This window comes from Chlamydomonas reinhardtii, chromosome 3, assembly GCF_000002595.2.
Source record: "Chlamydomonas reinhardtii strain CC-503 cw92 mt+ chromosome 3, whole genome shotgun sequence".
In the NCBI taxonomy this organism is placed as follows: domain Eukaryota; kingdom Viridiplantae; phylum Chlorophyta; class Chlorophyceae; order Chlamydomonadales; family Chlamydomonadaceae; genus Chlamydomonas; species Chlamydomonas reinhardtii.
In genome coordinates, this window is record NC_057006.1 from 712,499 (window position 1) to 732,885 (window position 20,387).

The 20,387-nt window shown below is 64.7% G+C and overlaps 3 protein-coding genes across 3 annotated transcripts; all 3 read right to left on the bottom strand.

The window, feature by feature from the left end:
* Nucleotide 1: 1 nt before the first annotated feature.
* On the bottom strand, nucleotides 2-13,145 carry CHLRE_03g146067v5 (uncharacterized protein). Its single transcript, XM_043060443.1, has 26 exons — nucleotides 12,252-13,145; nucleotides 11,862-12,138; nucleotides 11,434-11,579; nucleotides 10,720-10,974; nucleotides 10,330-10,484; nucleotides 10,067-10,135; nucleotides 9,790-9,886; nucleotides 9,471-9,598; nucleotides 9,069-9,210; nucleotides 8,760-8,858; nucleotides 8,345-8,619; nucleotides 8,008-8,135; nucleotides 7,473-7,832; nucleotides 6,232-7,271; nucleotides 5,817-5,961; nucleotides 5,648-5,679; nucleotides 5,258-5,347; nucleotides 4,794-4,873; nucleotides 4,184-4,487; nucleotides 3,745-3,842; nucleotides 2,697-3,462; nucleotides 2,446-2,487; nucleotides 1,850-1,920; nucleotides 1,656-1,700; nucleotides 1,247-1,427; nucleotides 2-1,064 (listed from the first exon to the last, which is right to left on the bottom strand). Exons 1-26 carry the CDS (start codon nucleotides 12,714-12,716, stop codon nucleotides 1,008-1,010), a joined length of 5,547 nt encoding a protein of 1,848 aa, XP_042925572.1. The 5' UTR covers nucleotides 12,717-13,145; the 3' UTR covers nucleotides 2-1,007.
* Nucleotides 13,146-13,249: 104 nt separating this feature from the next.
* CHLRE_03g146087v5 (uncharacterized protein) lies at nucleotides 13,250-17,255 on the bottom strand. The gene is made up of 8 exons (XM_043060444.1): nucleotides 16,860-17,255; nucleotides 15,724-16,618; nucleotides 15,346-15,540; nucleotides 15,070-15,128; nucleotides 14,884-14,940; nucleotides 14,649-14,706; nucleotides 14,298-14,491; nucleotides 13,250-13,974 (listed from the first exon to the last, which is right to left on the bottom strand). The coding sequence occupies exons 1-8, from the start codon at nucleotides 17,132-17,134 to the stop codon at nucleotides 13,803-13,805; spliced, it is 1,905 nt and encodes a 634-aa protein (XP_042925573.1). The 5' UTR covers nucleotides 17,135-17,255; the 3' UTR covers nucleotides 13,250-13,802.
* A 154-nt stretch (nucleotides 17,256-17,409) lies between these two features.
* Nucleotides 17,410-20,345, bottom strand: CHLRE_03g146107v5 (uncharacterized protein). Its single transcript, XM_043060445.1, has 4 exons — nucleotides 19,843-20,345; nucleotides 19,592-19,649; nucleotides 18,255-19,302; nucleotides 17,410-18,085 (listed from the first exon to the last, which is right to left on the bottom strand). Exons 1-4 carry the CDS (start codon nucleotides 20,122-20,124, stop codon nucleotides 18,001-18,003), a joined length of 1,473 nt encoding a protein of 490 aa, XP_042925574.1. The 5' UTR covers nucleotides 20,125-20,345; the 3' UTR covers nucleotides 17,410-18,000.
* Between the last annotated feature and the right edge of the window lie 42 nt (nucleotides 20,346-20,387).

Below are 20,387 nucleotides of genomic sequence, written 5' to 3' on the forward strand. Positions count from 1 at the left end.
GGGCATCGACCCGTTACATCAGACCCCTCATACCGTACTCCCCTTGATTACGGTCCAGCAGCTCGTCACTGCATTATGCGCGATTGCACCACGCGCACTAGATACGGTAACATGTGCCAGAGCGCGATTGCACATGTGCACGATACTATATGGCAGCACAGCAAGAGGGCACACACATACGATTACCTAGCGTAATAGAGCTGGGGCCGGCAGGCACGCATCCGTACCGTGACGAGCAACACACCCACGTCTGGTACACACACCATAATTACCATCAGTGCAACACGCGCCGCCCCGTGTGACGGAGGTCGCCGTCGTGTCAAGCCGCCAGGTGGCCGTGAAAGCAATTCCCAGTACCATTCCATAGTTGCACAATCCATTATTACTCTCACTCTCCCACGATGACATTTTGAGTTTATTGTGTTGTACACTCATCAGTCCTGTGCTCAAGTCGGCTGCAACTATTGGGCCGTCTTATTCTGGTTGCCATGTCAGTTGCAGTAACTCCCTCATTGCGTCATTACCACCACAGTACAAAAACCCTTACATGGGTTCGGTGAGCAATTAAGTCCTCCATCCGGCCTAGGTCCGTGATGTGAGGAGCTGTCAGACAGTTTGTTCAGCGCTAGCCCTCTTCCGCCGTTCCGTTTGTCGCCTGGCGTAGACCAAACGCATTGGTGCTTCGTGTAGGAACGCGCCTCACAATCCCTGGCGGCTAATGCGAGAGAGCCTCGGATGCCCCCGGTTGCCTGAACAGTGACAGTCCGCTGGCGCGGTTGGGCTGTAAGCAATTGAGGGGCAGCCCGTTCCCTCCCTCCCTCCCTGTCTCGCTCCCTCTGCCCCAGCACCCTCCCCTCCTCTTCCCGCCCTTCCAGTCTCCAGTATTCCTTCCCGCCCCTGCTGCTGCTGCTGCTGCTGCTCTTGGTGTTTGTGGCGCCACCCAGGGAGGTCGGCCCGGGCGCGCTCGGTGCCATCTGCACCGGCAGCACCACCGCTGCACCACCATGCTAATGCCGCTCGCAGCCCGACGTCACCAGCACAGCCAGCTCAGGGCCCAACACCTCCTGCGTGAATCAAGTAGAAGTAGGGCAGAACAATTTGGGCCAGGCCTGGGGCACCAACCCAACAAGCCCAACATCAACCACTTTGTAATGCTGCTGCGGTCGTGGTAAACCCAATTTGCACTGATTCCGTCTCGGACTGTCAGCAACTCAGCACGAATCCAAAACCTATCGACAACACTTGCCTGCAGCAGGTGCTCCACGCGCTCCCGCGCCGCCGCCGCTGTGGGGCGGTCCGCCGGCGAGGGTGCCAGGCAGTCCGCCAGCAGTGCCGCCGCGGCGGGCGGCAGCTCCGGCGAGGAGTGGCGCAGCAGCGCGGCGTGTGCAGGGATGATGGCGGAGCGCGGCAGCAGGTGCGACACTTGCCTGTGGCGATTGTTCACGAGCGAGGTGGTGAAGCCAAGTAGGTTCTGGCGCAGCTTACGTACTGCGTGCGTGGCACGGACTCGTCAGACACGCGTACCCGCGCGGACTGGGCCCAGCCCGGCCCGCGGTATGGACTTCGCAGCAAGCAGCTGGAGGGATGCTGTCTACCACTAGCACTAGCACAAGTCCTTCAGTATGGCATTGGCAAGAGCGAGGTCATCCCCTTACCCCAGTGACACGCCGTGTAGCAGCAGCCACAGGACCACTCCAAAGCTGCGGAAGAGCCCGGGACCGGGACGGAGCAAAGCAAGAACATTACTAAAGACCTTTATGGTGTGCATGGATTGGATGTGAGTGCCACTGCCCGACTGGCCAATCCTGCTTGCCGCTCGTGCCGTGCACCCCACCCCACCCACCCCCACCTGTACATATCTGCTGCGGGCGCCAGGCGGCCGCTCGCCACAAGCTCTGGCGCGGCAAACACCGGCGTGCCCTGCAAGGAGTGAGAATTCAGTCAAAGAGTTCGGTCGAGGTCTGTAGCAATGGTAGTCTCCCTGTCCCTGTCCCTGTCCCTGTCCCTGTCCCTGTCCCTGTCCCTGTCCCTGTCCCTGTCCCTGTCCCTGTCCCTGTCCCTGTCCCTGTCCCTGTCCCTGTCCCTGTCCCTGCCCCTGCCCCTGCCCCTGTCCCTGTCCCTGTCCCTGTCCCTGTCCCTGTCCCTGCCCCTGCCCCTGCCCCTGCCCCTGCCCCTGTCCCTGTCCCTGTCCCTGTCCCTGTCCCTGTCCCTGTCCCTGTCCCTGTCCCTGTCCCTGTCCCTGTCCCTGTCCCTGTCCCTGTCCCTGTCCCTGTCCCTGTCCCTGTCCCTGTCCCTGTCCCTGTCCCTGTCCCTGTCCCTGTCCCTGTCCCTGTCCCTGCCCCTGCCCCTGCCCCTGCCCCTGCCGCTGCCCCTGCCCCTGCCCCTGCCCCTGCCCCTGCCCCTGTCCCCGTCCTTCGGCGGCCTATGCCAGCAGCAGCAGCTCACCTGCCGCATGTTGCTGATGTGAGTCTGTGCATCGCCGGTCATCTGTGGTGGCGCCAGACACACAGTCAATTAATGCCGCAGCACAGCAATGCACAAGGAGGCTGCCAGTACGCTTACTTGCACAAGCACGCGCTCACACACTACACTACGTGCGCACCTGCGCTCACACACTACACTATACGTGCGCACCTGCGCTCACACACTACACTATACGTGCGCACCTGCGCTCACACACTACACTACGTGCGCACCTGCACGGACAGCCCCAAGTCGCTGATCTTGAACTTGACTCCCAGCAGCAGCCGCACCGCCCGCGCCAGTGACGCCTCATCCCACTGCCCTTCCGCCGGCCAGCCCGCCAGCCCGGATGCCCTCATGCTGCTATTCGTGGAAGTGAGCGCTGCCGCCGAGTAGTGTGGCGGCCCACACGAGCTGCTGCCGCCACCACCGCCACCACCGCGGCCGCCGCCGCCACCACCGCCGCCACCATCAGCGCTGCAGAGCTGGGCGATGCTGGCTGTTGCATCACTAGCCTGCTGCTGCTGCTGCACGGAAGACATGGTGGTGGATGTGTTGGACGACTGGGGTGGCGCCCCGAGGCCGGCACTGTTGCCGCCGCCACTGAAGCCGCCGCCGTTGCCAGTGCCGTTGCCGCCGCCGGTGCTGAGTGTTGCCGCTTGCTGCTCCGGACCCGTCGTGGGGCGGGGCGGAAGCCGACACTCGTCGTCACTGCCACCGGTCGTGGTAGAGGTTGTGGTGGTGGCGCCGACGTAAGGTGGCGGCGGGGTAGCTTGCTGCTGGAGCACCACAGCAGTAGCGCTTGTGCCGCTGGCGGCGCTGGGAGGCGGCGCGGCGGCTGTGATTCCCTGTCCCGCTGGCATGTGCTCGGGGGCAAGTGTGCCGGCAGCAGCGGCGGCCGCCTCGCCCTCGCCTGTGGTCGTGTCTGCTGCTGCTGCTGCGGCGGCGGCGGCGCTCCTCAGTGCGGTTGGCGACAGCTCGGCATGCACAGACTTCAGACTTCGGGTCCGCCATGCGTGATAAGAAGGCAAGCAGGGATCAGCAATTGCCATTGAGCCGGCGCCATCGCCCCGCGGGGCCTACGATGTGATGCCGATCCCAGGGACCCCAAACCGCCCGCCCGGCCGCCATCCCGCCAACCCGCCAGCCCTCCCGTCAGCCAGCCAGCCAGCCAGCCAGCCGAATGCATGCAAGCAGTCAACAGTTGCGAGTACGGCGTAGTTGTCACACGGAGTCCCAAGACAGCACGTGCGTGCACGCCAGTGCGTGCGCATCACTCACAGGATGTTGTTCTCGCTGAGGTCGCCGTGCACCACGTTGCAGGCGTGCAGGTAGCGGAGGCCCGACAGCACGTCCAGCGCCGCCACCAGCGCCAGAGGCTGCGCGGGCGTGGGCGTGGGTTGTGCGGTGGAGGTAAAGGGGGCGGCAAGGGGCGCGAGGTGGTGTGTGTGTGTGTGGGGGGGGGGGGGGGGGTTGCAAAGATGGCTTCGGGGGGCCGAGGGGCTCAGAAGCAGCGGGGAGGAGAGGATCTCAGACAGTCACGGTAGGTAGGTCGGGCCGCAGGTAGTTGGGGATCTAGGGCGCCGGGCCCTCGTCAGCAGCGCGTTGACCACACCCTGCTCCGTACACCCCAGATCCAACATGGTGCGCACACACCCGACAAACGCACGCAGCCCGCCATGGCAGTGGCTTGTGGCGGCTGCAGTGCCCTCTCACGCACCATGTTCGCAGCCGGCCGGACCGACTGCTGCCGTGATGACGGCCCACCCGCCGCCGCGGCCGGCCCCTGTGACGGCGTAGATGGCGAGGTGCGCGCCGCCTGTGCCCCCGCCGACAGCGGCGGTCCGCCGCCCCACGGCAGCTGCGTCAGCTGCTGCTGGTCAAAGCGCCCCGCCTTGAGCGCCGCCCCCAGGCTGCCTCCCTCGCAGTACTGCATCACCAGCCGCAGCCGCACCACAGCCAGCGGGTCATCCGCCGCGAGCGTCTCCGCCATGGCCGCCGCCACCTCCCGGCGGCCGCCGCTCCTGCAGCAGCAGCAGCAGTACGGCAATAGTTCACATGGCTGGGGTAATCAGGTAGCAAAAGCGATACACAATACGGTGCACTGCACCAAGGTCGGGCTGGAGGCGGGGACAGCGCGCCGTGTTGTCGCATCGCGCCCTTGTTGCTGGGCCACATCGCCACCCGACCGGACCCGCCCTGCTGTGTGCTGTCTACTGGTATGTGTTAAAAAAACGAAACTGGTGTTTGTTTATGTGTGAAAGAACAGGAAACGGAAGCCTGTGTGTGTATGTGTGTGTGTGTGTGTGCTACCGTTCGCAGTGACGCACTTGATGGCGGCTGGTCCCAGCACCGAGGGGGCGCCGCCGTCCGCCGGCAGTGTCTCCAGTGTGTAGTTGTAGGTGGGCACCTGCAGGTGGCGGTGGGTGGAGCTGGTTTGAGGTGGAGGTGGGTGTGGGGGTGGGTGGGTGGCAGGCAGGCAGGCAGGCAGGCAGGCAGGCAGGCAGGCAGGCAGGCAGGCAGGCAGGCAGGCAGGCAGGCAGGCAGGCAGGCAGGCAGGCAGGCAGGCAGGCAGGCAGGCAGGCAGGCAGGCAGGCAAGCAGGCAGGATGTGGTGAGGCGGAAGACCGTGGAGGCGCGGAGACGGGGATCAGTCGCAAACGGCTGAGTTGCGCGGCGCTACTGCCGTTCCCAGCACAATGCAGCTACCCAGCACCTCTGCAAGCGAAAGTGAATGCGCTCGGTCCGGCGGGTGGCCCAGTTGCTTTGCTGGCGGCGGCGGCCTCACCACTCACCACGTGGGGGTGCGACAGGCTGGTGGTGAGCGCCACCTCTCGGGCCAGCCGGTGCGCGCGCTTGGCGTCGCCGGCCGTGAACATCATCACCTGCATGCGGCGTGAGTGCGTGAGTGCGTGTGGGAGGGATCAGCGCGCGTGTGTGGGAGCTAGGCCTGCCGCGGAGTCAGGGCTCTAGGCGGGTGTGATGGCAGCTTCACTATCCAGTAAAAAGGACGGCGGGGCAGGTGTGCAGCAACCTCGCTCGGGCTGCTGCGTGCATGCCCCCATTAAACCCACGGCCGTGCCCTGGCGGATGCTGTTGCCGCTGATCCCGCCCTCTGCCTGCTGCACGCGCTGCTGCCCTGCTGCTGCCCCACCCCGCCGCGCCACTACCACGCACGCACCGACCTTGATAGCGGCCGGCAGGCCGCGCCACTCGCCTGCAAGGAATCGAAACCGTGGCATGATGTCACGAAAGAGTAGACGGACGACATCATACGTACAATAATTGCCAATTGGTAGTGGCACAATCACCACAGCAGACGCCTCGTGAAACGACGCGCACACACGCACTCACCCAGCACCACAACGCCAAACGCCCCGCGCCCGAGGACTCGCGGCGGCGCGTAGGCCCCGGGTACGGGTTTGCCGCCGCCGCGCCCACTCTCAGGCCCGCCGGAACTGGTGCTGCTGGCGTTGGCGGCGCCGGCCGCAGCAGCGGCCTGGCGTAACAATGGGATGCGTGCATCCATGGCAACAACAGGCAGCATTGATGATGAATGCTGGCATGCACAGGTAGGGCGCTGCCTCAGCGGCCGGTCCGACATTCACGACATGCGCAGTTCACGTACGCCCTGGTAGTTGACTCCTCTGTGTCCCCCTCACGGCGCTGCCTAGGCGCGTGCTCCCTGGACAGCAGCGCTCCCCCGCAACACCCGCCCCTGCCGTCCCCTGCATGCCAAGCCGGAAGCCACCCACGCGGCTACACGCACCGTGTACTCCTCAATCATCTGTGCCAGGTCCGCCGCCGTCTGTGTTGTCTCTGTGCCGGCGGCGGCGGCGGCAGCCGGCGACGCCGCGCCGCCGTCACTGCCGCTGCCGCCCTCCAGCCGCATTTGCTGGGCCATGGTTCGCTGCCGCTGCTTGTGCTGTGCCGTTGCTGCTGCGACGGCAGGAAGCGGTGAGCCGCCGCCGCCAAAGGATGGCACCAGGCCCTCTTGCGGCGGGCTCGAGAAGGTACTGAAGGTGAGGCCGGTCATGGCCGCACCATCACCGCCGCCGCCGCTAACGCCAACGCCAACGCCGCCGTCTTGAAAGCCCGCCGCCGCATGCTGTAGCCGTAACTGCTGGTCGTGGTTCTGGCGATGCGCCCCCGCGTCGTCGGAGTGAACTTGAACGAGCCTGCCTGAAGGCGGCAGAAGCGGCTGTGGAGTGTGCACATCGGCAGCTGCCGCCGCCGCTACCACCACCGCTGCCGCAACTGCACCAGCAGCGACTGACGCTTCGCCCCTAGCGGCGGCGGCATCCGGCGGCGCCACGGCAACCCCTGCCGCCGCCGGCACTCCTGCACTAAGCAGCACGTGTGTTGTGCCGGTTGCGGCTGCTGTGGCATCCTCCGACCGGCTCGCTGGGCTCATGGCACCACCGCCGCTTGCAGCAGTGCTGGAATCGGCGTGTGGCGCCTTCCCGTTTCCACTGATGCTACCGCCGCCGCCACCACCGCCGCCGCCCACCCGCTCCTCAACCGCTGCGGGCGTTGGCTTCTCGATATCATCCTTGTCTTTCTGCTGCATGTGTTGACGCTTGCTACGGGCCCGAAGCCACACCACCAGCGCAGCGGCCACGACCGCCACCCCCACCACCCCGCCCACCACGCCTCCAACAATGGCACCCACATCGCTGCTGCCACCGCCGCCACTGCTACTGCCGCCACCAGCAGTGCCTTGTGGCGGCGGCGGTGGTGACTGGGAGGCGTCTTGCTGCGGTTGCACTCCGCGCTGAGAGTCCGAGAGTGATTGCAGGATCATGAGCACTGCAAGGAGCGGTGGGGAAAGCGGGGCGGGCCGGCAGCAGGGTTGGGCCGGCAGGTTGCAGACGCATGCCTGCTGGCAAACCCTACTGTGCCTAGTTCGTTCATGACAGGTGCACCAATGGCCGCATGCCATGCAGCAGGCCCGCGATCACACCCACTTCACGCCATGGCAGCTAGCCAGTGATGCAACAGCTGACTTACGAGATCCGGCGTCACATGCGCCCTCCTCGACAGAAGCTGAGGCCGAGGGTGTTGCCAGCAAGCTGGATCCATAAGCCGCCAGCCAGGAACCGCCGCTACTGCCGCTACTGCCGCCGCTGGTGGTGGCGTCTCCTCCCGGAAGTAGCAGGCTGCCGTTACGCAACAGCAACTCAACGGTGCTACTGCTGTTGTTGTAGACCGACGGGTAAACTACTGCGCCCGGCTGCGACAAGGCCGCCAGCGCCACAAGGGCCGAAGCTGGGCCCGCCGGCAGCTGCAGCTGCGACGGAAGCCCGCCAGCTGCCGTGGCGTTGGCTGCTGCTGCTGGAGTGGTAGGCGCCAGCAGGGGGACCAGTGATGCTGCAGGCGCGCAGGCAGGCAGGCATGGCGCATGTGCGGCAGCATCGGTCACGACGTTCTTGTGCATGCGCGTCAGGGACCCGTCGCAGCAGCCGCAGCAGCACTAAGCAGCTAGCTAGCTCAGACGGATCACAGATTTCGGATACCCACATCAGTGCAGCCACCACGCACTTACCTGCTGGCAGCTCCAGCACGGAGCTGTAAGCCTCTGCCTGCCACACAGCAGCAGTTCCAGTGGCAGTGGCGGGGGCGACACCGGTGCTGCTGCCGCCGGTGCTGTTGGCAGCGGCGGACCCAAGGCACCTGCAACGCATATATCAGCGGAGGTGCGGGGTGGCTGGGCTGCTGCTTGCGCTCACGCATGATGCAAGTCAGGCAGGCAGTTGCTGCATGCCTGAGCCTAATCGATCATCAGTTCATCCAAGCCCGGACACAGAGCAGCATCCATCCCCTGTGCTTCTCAACTGGCACAAAAGCAGATATACACCGCCACCAGCATCGCGCACTTGCACCTGTCTCGCCATGCTCGCAGCTCTGGCGTCGCCGCCAGCACCACTGCCGCGTCTGGCGGGGCGTCCGCCACGGCAGCCCGCGGCACCGCCGTCAGCGCCCTTACAATGCTACCCGCCAGCTGCAGCCGCAGGAAGCGAACAAGCACGACTGCTGACGCGGACGGCGCCGCCGCCGCCGCCGACACCAGCGGCAGCGACCCGGTGTCCAGCCGTACGGGCGGGTACCCGCGTGTGGGGCCGAACAGGGTCACATTGTACGACAGCGCGGCGCCGCCCTGCACATGCATTCACCACATGCGCATGCACATGCACATGCATGGCGTTTGCTCATAGCGAAGAAGGAAGAATTCTAGCCATGCAGAGCGGTCTGACGTCGTCTGTGTGTCTGTATATATGTCATGTCTACAACCCTCACCTGCGGCCACAGCCCATCATCCGCGCTGAGACTCATGTTGCGCAACAGGAAGATGAAGCGGCCGTAGGGGGCGGAGCTGCCCGTGCCGACCCACGGCTCCTGTGTGCGGGGGCGCGCAGGTGCCCGAGCAGAAGTACCGTATACACGAGTGTCCATCCATTCGCATTGCTTACTGGGGCCGTCCGACGCGCTCCATATCCACAGCGACCCCTCCTGCCCCCCCCCCCCCCCCGCCCGACCCCTGACCCCTTGCCTCTTGTCGCTTACTTGCCCCTGCCCCCGCCGGCCCCGCCCTGCGCCTGCACCTACCTGCATCAGCGCGAGGAGCTCAGCAGTGCTGTTGGCGAACGCAAACGCAGTCGGGGGCAGCAAGGCGGCTGCTGCCGGGGCGGCCGCTCCAGTCGTGTTGGCCAGCGCTGCTGCTGGCGGCGGCACTGCGGGCAGGTCGGTCCTGCATATATGCGTACGTACATGGAAGGAGTAAGCAGGTTAGCGCGCGCCAAAAGCAGTACACGCGCATATGCTTCGCTTACTCGGTCGTCGCACACGGCACACAAGCAACCGATTGCGCATGTGCTGGCTGGCGCGCATGACACGTGTGCACCAGCCTGCCACGCACGCACGGCTCCTCACAGCAGTTCCCAACGTACGGCGGTTGTTGCTATGCGGTGTACGGCAGCCCTGCCCTGTCCGAGTCGAAGGTGCGCTCACCACATATCGAATTCGTTTGCACCGGGTGTTGTCAGGAGCACCTTGGTCTGCACGGATGTGTTGTAGTAAGCCCGGAAGGCTCCGGCCTGGTTGTAGGTGGTGATGGTGCCATCCTCGGGCGACCGCACCTGCATGCGTGTGTGCCGTGTGTATGCGGCCGGCGGGCGGGCGTTGCATTGGCGCTTCCAACAGAAGTTTGCACTCTTGTATGCATCGGGGGGAGTGTGCAGCGGCGAGTGAAGGCCACGTGCTGTGAGGAAGTAAGGGCAACCATGCGCCGACCCACCCACCCCAGCCAGCCAGCCAGCACCCCACCCACCTGCAGCAGCGGGTTGGCCCACGACGCCATCCAGGCGGCCTTGTCCCGATCCGCCCGCGACACCGCCACCAGCAGCCTGTACCAGCCCAGCTGGTAGCTGCGTACGTGCGGCGAGCGAGTGAGCGAGCCGTGGACATACACACGTATGCAACAAGTTCGCCATGCGCGCACATATGCAGTCACGCGTACTACGGCAGTCAATGCAGTAGCCCGGCAAGTATACGGCGGGCGGGGCCAAAGGAAGGTGACCTTGACGTCCCAAAGCGCACCCACGCACCTGAGCTCTGCGGGTGTGCCGGTGGTGGCGCAACGCAGCGCGATCAGCTGCGGCGCCACTGGTCCCACCCTGTGTGCGCACGTGCACGTGTGACATATACACATGGCGGGTCGGGCTAATTGGGTGCGTTTGCTTACTTCTCGCGCTTCCAGCCTCGATGCCTTCCCTGTTTCTTTACATAATTCCAGCATGTGCATGCGTATCAGTTGCACGCCCCACTCTCACGACACAATCACGCACGTCACAAGACAAAGGGCACTCACTTGTCCGTGCCGCCCAGCCACCAGTGGAAAGTGGACATGAGCCCCATGGGCCAGGACGAGGGCGGCCCGGGGGGGATGTTGACAATGTGCACATGCGCGAGGGTCAGCACGGGCCGCAGCCCCTCGGCCCCGCCCGGCACCTCCCCCGCGCTTGCCTGCATGTGGATGGATGTTGCTCGGGGTTTGCCACGGTGTGCCCGGCGTGTCACCAAGCAGAAAGTGGGTGTTGCAGCTAACTGTCATGATGGATGGCCCGGACTGCGCCAAGAGCAAGTGAGCCGCTGTGCCGGCAGGCAGGCTGCACGGCATCGACACAGTCCGAGCGTGTTCCCTTCCCGTTGCTCTCTCGCACACGTGCGCACGCACGTCCATACACACGTCCATACACACCTGAGCGGCTCGGCCGGACAGGTAAGCCCCGTTCCGGCGCTGCCGGAAGTTTACCTCGGTGCCCCCTGGCGTGGCCCCTCCCAGCAAAGCGCTCAGACTGCTGCTACTCCCGCCGCCGCCGCCGCCAGCTGCAGCTGCAGCCGCCGCCTCAGCCGCCGCCAGTGCTGTCAGGTACTCGGCCGTCAGCAGCCGCGCGCCGTAGGGGGCCGCACTGCCGCCGCCCACCAGTGTCACGTTGCGGTACACTCGAGCCGCCTGGATGGGCCCATGGGTATGGCGTACAGGGAGTCCCTTGCCTCTCTTTCTATGGCATGCAAGTAACGACCCTACAATTTTGCAGAGCCAGAATCATAACGTGAAGACGAGGTGTGACTACTAGAGTGCAAAGGATTGCGACGTCGTCCCAATCCTCGCCAACATGTTACTATAATTATAAGGAAAAAAGCAAGTTTCGCTGCCGGGAGTCACCACATGGACGGCGGCGATGCCCAGGTCACTGTGGCCTTGAGCACACCCCTGTCCCTGCGAGTCTAGCACAGCCTCACCTCCTACGCTAGACGCGCCCTTCCTACCCAGCCAAAAGGCCCCAAGCTTTGCTGTACCCGGTGTACGCACGCGGCCACCCGCAGTCCCGTGTGGCAGCCCACAGCCCGCCCATGCAGCCCACCGCCCGCTCGTGCAGACCACACGCACTCAGTGGCCTCCCCCACCCACCAGCGACAGCCCATCCTCCGGCGCCACAGCCAGGCGCATGGGCGTGGGGCCGCCCGTGGGCGGCAGCGACACGTTGGCGGCCAACGTCAGCAGCACCCGCGCCGCCGACTGCTGCAGAGCCGCCAGTGCCGCCACAAGCTCATCGCCTGCAGTACGGTATTGGCAGGGGCCGATGGGTGGGGCAGCGTCAGCACGCACCGCACCTGATGCCGTAAGGCGCCGGGCTCAGTACCAAACACAGTATCAATAAGGACTGGACCGCCGGCTCCTGCTCCTCCCCCATCCGTCCGTCACAGCACATGCATCTGCCTCTGCAGCCTACTGCATGCCGGCACACGCACCCACACGCCTGCTGATGTGCGGCCCGCTTTGCTTGCGCCTTCGCATGTATTTGCACCGTGTCGACCCTTCCCCTGTCTTCCACGTACCTGATGTGACGGTCGCTGTGGCGCACGGCGCCAGGGGCACGGGGCTGCCACCATACACGGATGACCAGCCGCCTCCGCCGCTGCTTGTGCTATTACCACTGCTGCTGTTGCTGCTATTATTGCTGCTGTTGTTATTAGCGGGGCTTGCTGTCGCCACCGCGAACACCGACGCCGCCAGGCTGGCCGCCCACAGGTCTGGTGGGCAGGTGATGTTGACGGCCACTGCGGCGGATCGCAGGCCCTGGACCGAGCGGTAGAACAGGAACGCGGCGCCGGCCTGCACGATACGGCATGGGCACACGCACGTATAGGACAAACGCACGGATGCGTGCGGGTTCTGCCCCCGCCCCCCATCAGGTCCCCCGGCCCGCCCGCAGCCCGCCGCCGCACCTGGAGCCCGGGTGTGGGCCATCTTGCCGAGGCTCGGAATGTGCACTCGGCGGCCGCCAGGTCCCACAGCGTGTCGCAGGTCGGCAGCGCGAGCGTGAGGTTGTGCAGCAGGGCACTTGACGCGTTGCCGGCAGGAGGCTTCCAACCCGGAGGAAGCCAGTCCAGCGGCTCGCGCCCAGCGCGGGTCACCAGGCCCCCTGTCCCGTTGCCTGCTGTTTCTGTTTGGTTGGTACCGAGGACCAGCGAGCAACCTGACAGCGTCCACACGCCGTTTGGTTTCGAGGGCGCTGTCCAGTCACAGCCCCCGCCATACGAGCGCCCTATAAGCGATAAGACTAGAATAGTGATAGAGCAGAACTCGGAGGTCGAAAGCGTCACAATGGGCGTCAGGGCCCAAAAGCTCCTTCTTGCTTTGTCCCAGGCAGCACGGCGCGACTGGAGCCTCGGCACCAGACTTGGCGTCATGCTTAGTGTAGTTAAGCGTGACTGGGTCCATGAGCCTTTCTTTTGCTGCTGTTGAGTTGAGGACTGTGTAAAGTATGCATTCTGGATAGCTTGTAGGTACAGCTATATTGATTGCTGTGTTGAATACTGAATTATGATAACTCGTTAGCGCAGAACTGGGTGTGACCGTTACTCAGACTTTGGATCCATGTAGGCTTTGCGCCCAGATAAATCTGCCTTATCTCTTGATGAGGAGCTTCGTGCAAGGCTTGTGAGCCAGCGGGCCTTCTCGGGCCCCCGGAAACGACCGGCGAACTGTGGGCGTGCCGAGATGACTAACCTCCCCGCTCGGGAAGCAGGGTTGCGAGGGCCCCAAGCGCTCGCGGCTGCAATCCGATGGTCTAGGCCAGCATGCATGTCCAGGCGTTCGGGTCGCGCAGCTGCACGCAGCAAGTCAGGACACTCGTATGGGACACAACCAGTTTTATGGCTTCAGGGCCGTGCGGGGCTTGGTTGCAATCCGGTTTTGGGCGGTTTGTGGCCGTTGCCCGCGCTTACTGACGGAGTTGGCCACCCCGCACCCCTGGCCTTGACCGGATAAGAAACGTAGCCATATCATAGCTCACATAAGTCCCGGACTTCCGAACCAGCCAGCCTCCAACAGTTCCGAACACACAAGTCTTCGCACGGCCAACCAGCCAGCCAGCAACTTTTCGGTACAGTAACTCCGGCGTTCGACCAGCCGCGCACTCCTGCCCTGCCGTTGCAAATTGTTTGCCATCTTCTGGGGTCTGGGAATCAGCTGCACCCTGCGGGACTTCACCAACCTGCCTTGACACTGTCCCATCGCACACCACGTCGCACACCCAAGTCTTCGCGGCCGACAGGGTCCCGCAAATTGAGCGCAACCCGCTACTTAGCTAAGATCTCGTGCTCATGCCGCCCTCGCCGTATGATGATGCATCCTGCACCCCTAATCCCGCGCACATACCCAACCTGTCCTACATCCTGCTACGCTCACCTCTACCCATGCTGCCTCTCCCCTCCCCTGCCCGTCCTGCCACTGCTCGCCTCCATCCTCCCAGCCACCCCGCCACCCCGCCGCTCCTAACCCTGCAGGTACTCCCCGCCCGGGCCGCGCAGCCTCTCCTTGAACACCAGCGACATGCGCGGCCCTGCATCCTCCGCCGCCCGCTCCACCCGCACGCAGTGCTGCAGCCGGTCCTGGCAGTCGCCCCACATGCGCACCACGTCGCCGTTGCGAACCCGGTACTGCCACCTGCGACGCGGCACGGCCGTGCAAGGGGCGGGAGGACGCGGCGCGGGAGGGCGCGGGGCGATGCGAACGTGGTGAAGGGGGTGCAGAGACGGGGGCCGGAGAGGGGGGCGACGGGAATCGTGCATCCCGTATGTCGGTATGTGGCATGCTCACGCGTGTGCGTCGAGTACAGAACGGGCCAGCAGGTCAAGCGGGAGTCACGCCGCCCCGTCCTTGCGGCTACAACAGGCATCCCAACGACTAGCTACCAGCCACTGCACCCGAGATAACAGCAACAAAGCGCCCCCCAGCGAGCAGCAGCCACAACGCTAGCAAACGCGCACCTGCTGTTGTAGTCGGAGATTTCCCGGAAGATGAAGGTGCGCGTGTCGCCGATGGAAACCACGGCGCTCTCCGGGCTCCACACGCCGTACAGCGGATCCACGTGGTACCGCATGCCGCACTTGCCGTCGCCGTAGTAGTTGATCAGTACGGAGTCGTACCAGACGCCCGTCAGCCGCTGCAGCTCGTCCCGCACCTGTGCCGCACATGTTCGTGGGTGGAGAGTGTTTCGGCGTCAGCTGGGGATGGGGTTGTATGCGTCTGGTTTGGCTTCAAGCCCAGCTTGTGTGGTCAGCTATGGCAAACATGACGCTGTATGCGGCGGGCGACGGCGCTGGCGGTGGAGGCCGCACCTTGCGCACAGCCGGGGTCATGCCACTTGGGTCGGGTACCATCTCCTTGCCAGAGTACCTGTGCGGTGCCACAGCACACACGCGCGCGTTGGTCAGGGGCAGGTGCGGCAGTGCGCAACCCTGCAAACCGGCGCAGACTGTGGAGCCAATACTGTACACACACAAGCACTGACGACAACAGGACACGCTTCAATTAACCCCCCATCCGTACACAAATACACACGCCGCAACGCACTTGAATGTTGCGCCTATGTCGGACTGCCAGCCCGTCAGCCGCGACTCCTCCACAGCCCTGCGGCAACAGCGGCAACAGCGGCAACAGCATCAGCAACGGAATGAGCACCAGGCCACGCACCATGAGCAGCACCAACTACACGGCCACGCACAGGCGGCAGGGCATCCAACCCACCCACCCACTCACTTGGACCCATCCTCCAGGTAAATGACGTCGCGGTTGAGCCGCACCTCAGCCATGAAGTCCTGTGTGTGCACGTGTGTGGTTACGATAAACAAACTCAGATCCCGCTGCCGCACCCGCACCCTCAACCCCGACCCGGTTGGCTGGAAGTCCTGGGCTTTGGTCAAGCGGTCACCTGGGATACGGTAGGGTTCGACGAACCCTCCGACCCCCGACCACGCCTCCCAGCTCCCTCCCTCCCTCCCTCTCGCTGCCTGCCTGCCCGCCGGCCTGACTGACCTGCAGCTTGAGGCCGGGCATGAACTGCGGCACCACGGCGAAGGGCACGGCCATGGCCGGCGCCAGCGCCCCCACGCAGTGCCCCCAGTCGTAGTGCGCCACCGCCCACACCAGGTCGGCCAGGTGCTGCTGGCTCAGAGGCGCCGGCTGCTGGGGCTGGGAGGATGACGTGGCTGCTGCTGCTGTGGCTTTGACCTGCGAGCAAGACACAACGAGTGTTGATTTGCACGTGAGGTTTATGTGCGGCGGGGCACCGAATCAGCCGGAGAGCTCGCTTTTCGAGCTTGGCGGCCAAACCACAACACAGCGCTGCAAACCTAACACGACGCATCATGACACATAACAACACCGGCGTGTGCCCTGCAGACTACAACGCACCAGCTGGTCCACGGCCACCGTGAGCTGCTCCAACCGCGCCGCCGCCAGCTGCGACAGCCCCTCCGACTGCAGCCGCTGCAGGCTGACGCCCACACGCCCGCCAGGGGCGCCTGGCCCCTCCTCGCCTGGCCGCGCACCCGCCCCTGCCCCCGCACCCGAGGCCACCCCGGCATCCGCACTCGCCGCTGTTCCCGCCGTTTCTGTCGCCGCCGCCCCTCCTGCCCGGCCTGCCTGGCCCCGCTTCTGCCAGTCCACCAGCTCCTGCGTCCAGTGCTTGGCCAGCCCCACTAACTCGGCGGCGCTCAGCGCTGTCAGGTCGGTCAGGGGCGGCGGCAGCACTCGCGTGCCCGCCCCCGCCGGCTGCTGCTGCTGCTGCTGTTGCGGCTGCTGCGGGTGCGCCTGCAGCTGCGAGGCGCCACTTCCAATGGCGGTGAACAGCGAGGGCCACCGCGTGCTGGGTGCTGGGGCAGAGGTGGAGGTGGAGGCCGTGGGAAGCGAGGGAGCTGAGCTGGGCCGAGTGGAGGCGGCGGTGATGGCGGCTGCAGCGGAAGCCACCTGGCCGCCACTCGAGCGTGAGCTGGGCGCAGTGCCGGCAGCTGCCGTTGACGGCTTCCGACCACTGCCCTCGCGCTTGGCTGCAGTGCTACTGCCAGCGCTACTGCTGGCGCTGCTGCTACTGCTGCCCGCCTCACGTGACCGAGGGGCTGCTGCCGCCGACGTTGCTTGCTGCTGCTGCTGCTGCTGCTGCTGCTGCTGCTGTTTCTTCTGCGGCGCCTTGGACTTGGGGGCAGCGGCAGGCTTCTGTGAGGCTGCTGGTGATGCGTCATTGCGGGAGGGAGCTGTGGGAGCTGAGGCGCCTGGAGCGGACTGCTGCTGTTGGGACTCCTCCCACTTCCTGCAAGGAAACACAAACATTCCATACACGCGCGTTTATTGGTAACGCCATAACGCCTGCCGCGCTGCCCGGTCCTGGCCCCTGCCTGACCAACACACACCCCGACACACGCCCCGAGTGCCTCCTACTACTGGTACAAGCTGCAACACCCCATAGCCCTCCTCTCCGGCCGCCGTACGGAACGAAACCCCTTGGCGCATCGCCTAGTTTTTATCACCTACCCCCCAAAACGCGTGCTTACCGCCGCTGCTGTGCCAGGCGGCGCTGGCGCGGGGTCAGGGCCTGCTCCTGGAGCTGCTGCTGCTGCTGAGCCACTGGGGCCGAGGAGCTCGCTGCCGACCCAGTGCCGGTCGGAGCTGCCACATTCAAGACTAAATTACTATGCTGCAACCGACACGGTGCAGGTAAGCAGCCGGCTGGTCGCCGACCAATAAATTGTGGAATGGAGGTGTACCGGCTCAGCGGCAGCCGCCGCTGATGCAACGTTGTGCCCGCTTGCCGCTGTGTGAACTCCATTCTTGCAACCACACGAGCCAACGGGGTGGAGCAGACTAAGTTGCAGAAAGCGAAAGAACAAGGAAAACAAGGTTGGATACTCAAACAGCGTAATATAGTTGTGTTGCGGTGCACCTTTATCGCTTGTGAATAGTATAAGAGAATTGGGTTGGGCTGGAAAATACATACACGCCCATGGACCCGTGTGCAACCCTGTCTTGGCACCATGCGCCCACAGTGCCCCAGTGCATGCGCCAGCTCTGTTCTGATTGGCTCCCCATGCTTATATCGAGTCCATGATCGGATGAGCTAGCCCTGGCGACAGCAGGGTCCCTACCCCGTCCAAGCCCCGTCCAAGCCTCCCCCAGGCCCGTGGTCATTGTACATCTGTGCGCGAACAAGTTCGATGTAGTCGCGCAAGCGGCAAACCAATCGCAGCGACACCGCAACGTCCTTTGGGTGCCTAAAGGTGCCACCCGACGGACGAGGTCCAGCGCCAGCCCACCCAATTGTCAAGGCAGGCCTACGGTACTACATACCGCGGCCTGTACTACCTGTACTACCCACCCGAATGCGCGCCGCATACACTACAGCATCACTGTCACATCGTCGCGGACTCGCTGCGCACCGTTCACCAGCAGCAGGGGTCAGTCGTTCGATCCCCGCATCCGGTAGTCCTGTCCCTACCAGAATGCCTCACTGGCACAGGCCATCCCAGTCATGTCACGCTGCAGTGCCAACAATCTTCACGCTTCATACCACTTCGGCACCCGCTGTCGCAGCACACTGCACAAGCCTTGACTCCTCAGCTTTCCAACCGAAATCATTACGTGAGCCCAGGGGTGGGTGAGCGCCTACTCATGAACCTCCTACTCCTAGGCTCAGTCTCACACCGCCCCGCTGTCCACCATGGCCCGCCAGCTGCTGTGCAGCTCGGCATTCAGGTCCGCAATGCCGGCACGGAGCCGCTCCCTGCGAGCAACATGGCAACACAATGGCCGACACAGTCAATGTGGGAGGGTTCCTAACACACTCGTTTGCTCAGCAATGCAGGACTCAGCGTGCTATGCGTGCCAGGTCTTGATTACGCCTCTCTATTTCAAAGCTGGCCGCCTACCGGTATCCTGAGCCCCACTCTCACCTATGTGACAGGTGCGAGCCCTCGTATTCGTACTGTGCCCTCAGCTGCACGTGCAGCTCTGCCGTGAGCGGCCCATATCCCGCCCGTCCCTGCTGGAACTTGAACAGCGACCCATGGGGCCGGACTAGATCCACGGGATCCAGCCAGGACTGGCCGTACAGCCGCTGCAGGTACGGCCCCGGCGGCGGCGGCGGCGGTGCGACTCCCAGCAGCCCATCTAGCGCTGCCACGGCTGCGCCGGCGGCGACGGAGCTGCCAGCGGCGGCGGCCTGTGACGCCACCACAAGCGCCTCGGCCGCCACTGGCGCAGGTGCGGCGGCGGGGCGATGCAGCTGCCGCCGCAAGTCGAGCAGAGTTGAGCTGCTACCTCCTGTGTCAGAAGCTGCGCCAGCCGCTCCCACAGCAGCTACAGACGTCGACCCCGGCACTGGCCCTTGCACTGGCCCTATAGGCCCACCACTGAACAGCTGCCGCCGAGCACCACCGGACGCGACTAGTCCTTCTGGCGGTGCCCCTGCGTCCCAAGGGTGCCGGTCGCTGGCTTGCCGCCTCAGCTCAACCGGAGCTGCTGAGGTTGTAGGTTGCTGAGCCGCGGCAGGGGAGGCAAGGGGCGATGCGGGAGTGGTGAAAGCTGCTGCTCCTGTTGCTGCAACTGCAGCTGCTGCTCGTGTTGGTGTTGGCAATGGTAATGGTGGTTGTAGGCCCAGACCCGGTAGCGGCGGCGGTGGCCGAGCCACTGTGGGAGGCGTCGGCGGGCGTCGGGGCGTGCTGAACGTGAAGGATTGCGCCCCGAGTGACTCAGTTTCGCCAGTCTCGCTGCTGCCACCCCTTGCACGTGAGGTGCCTGAGAAGGCCACATCCGATGCGCTTGTGCTGACCTTGCCGACGTCAGTGCTGGCGCTGACGCTGGCGCCCTTGCTGCCGCTAGCGGCAGTGCCCGCGGCTGCACTAGGTGATGACTCCCCGCGGGAGCCGGCGGGCGGCGGCCGGGCGGCTGCTCTGCATGCGGTGGCCAGCGCGCTCAGCCGCCGCTCCAGTGCTTGCCGCCCTGTAAGGTTTCACACCCACCAGGGAGAGAGCGGGGGCTGTTATGTGCCCGAGCTTTACAACTTGGTGCCAACCGGATTGTTAGGAGAGGCTGGCATGGTGTCGCGTGCATGCCGTCCGGGACATCCCGTGGGGACATCCGCATGGTGTCCCCATACGGACACCGCCACATGCGCCCAAACCGAGGCATCCCTGTAAGCAGTCCCCACGGCTGTGCTGAGTTCTGAGTTCCATTGCATGGCTGCGTAGCGTATTTGTTGTGCTGCACAACGCGGACACGCCCCGCCCACCTTCCGTCAGCTCCCCCAACACCATCTCCGGGAACCCCGCCGGCAGCCGCGCCGCCACCTGTGATTGCGAAACGGGAACACGGGGCATTGCTGTACCTGCAGGAGGCCGCCTTGCGGGGCAGTCCGTGTGGGCACATACGGAGTTCCGGGTTTCTTGTGTGGCCTGACAGGAAACCTAGGAAACGGAGTGCCCCGTCGCCCCCTCACCCTGTCTGCCCTGTCACCCCTACACGCACGTACGCAGTACGCACCCGTCGGTTCTCAGCCGCCCCGGGGCTCAGCTGCTTTGCCTTCCCGGACAGCTCCATGACGGCCTCAAAGTCCGCGGCAGGGAACTGCGCATCTACCCAGGCGCCGCGCAGGGCCGCCGCACCCGCTCGCGAGGCGAGCGCGGAGTGCACACGCCGGCGCCGGCTCTCAGTCTCCGCCCGAGCTGCTTTGGCAGTCGGCGCCGCGTAGCCAGGCACAGCTACTTCTGAAGCATTTTTGCCGCGCCTGGTATCAACGCCGCTGCCGCAGCGCCCTGGCTCCATTTTTGGATTCCTACGGAGCTCCAGCTTGCGCAAGCTTGGGCAAAGCCGCGAATGAAGTGCCGCTATTTTAAATATGATCCAGCATGTCGAAGCGACATCAGTTGGTCGCAGGAGCAGTAGAAAGACTAACTGGGGTTAAAGCGGGTTGTGTGTTCGTGTCACAGTGCAACCCACAAGCTGTAACCTGGCGATGTGTACTGCTACTGATACAGACGTATTGGCAAGGATATTTTGTCCTGTCGGAAGGGCTCAGAGGGCGCTAT

Bases quoted from the DNA above. Each gene is read 5' to 3' on its own strand.
- CHLRE_03g146087v5 (XM_043060444.1), bottom strand. From the start codon at position 17,134: ATGGAGTTCACACAGCGGCAAGCGGGCACAACGTTGCATCAGCGGCGG. The intron at 16,619-16,859 runs GTAAGCACGCGT...GTTTCCTTGCAG, and splicing joins CGCCTGGCACAGCAGCGGCG to GAAGTGGGAGGAGTCCCAAC. The intron at 15,129-15,345 runs GTCAGTCAGGCC...GTGCACACACAG, and splicing joins TGCCCGGCCTCAAGCTGCAG to GACTTCATGGCTGAGGTGCG.
- CHLRE_03g146107v5 (XM_043060445.1), bottom strand. From the start codon at position 20,124: ATGGAGCCAGGGCGCTGCGGCAGCGGCGTTGATACCAGGCGCGGCAAA. The intron at 19,650-19,842 runs GTGCGTACTGCG...TCGCAATCACAG, and splicing joins GGGCGGCTGAGAACCGACGG to GTGGCGGCGCGGCTGCCGGC. The intron at 18,086-18,254 runs GTGAGAGTGGGG...TGTTGCTCGCAG, and splicing joins GGCTCGCACCTGTCACATAG to GGAGCGGCTCCGTGCCGGCA.
- CHLRE_03g146067v5 (XM_043060443.1), bottom strand. From the start codon at position 12,716: ATGACGCCAAGTCTGGTGCCGAGGCTCCAGTCGCGCCGTGCTGCCTGG. The intron at 8,859-9,068 runs GTAGGTGCAGGC...CCCCGCACACAG, and splicing joins AGCTCCTCGCGCTGATGCAG to GAGCCGTGGGTCGGCACGGG. The intron at 3,463-3,744 runs GTGAGTGATGCG...GCGGACCCGAAG, and splicing joins CTCAGCGAGAACAACATCCT to TCTGAAGTCTGTGCATGCCG.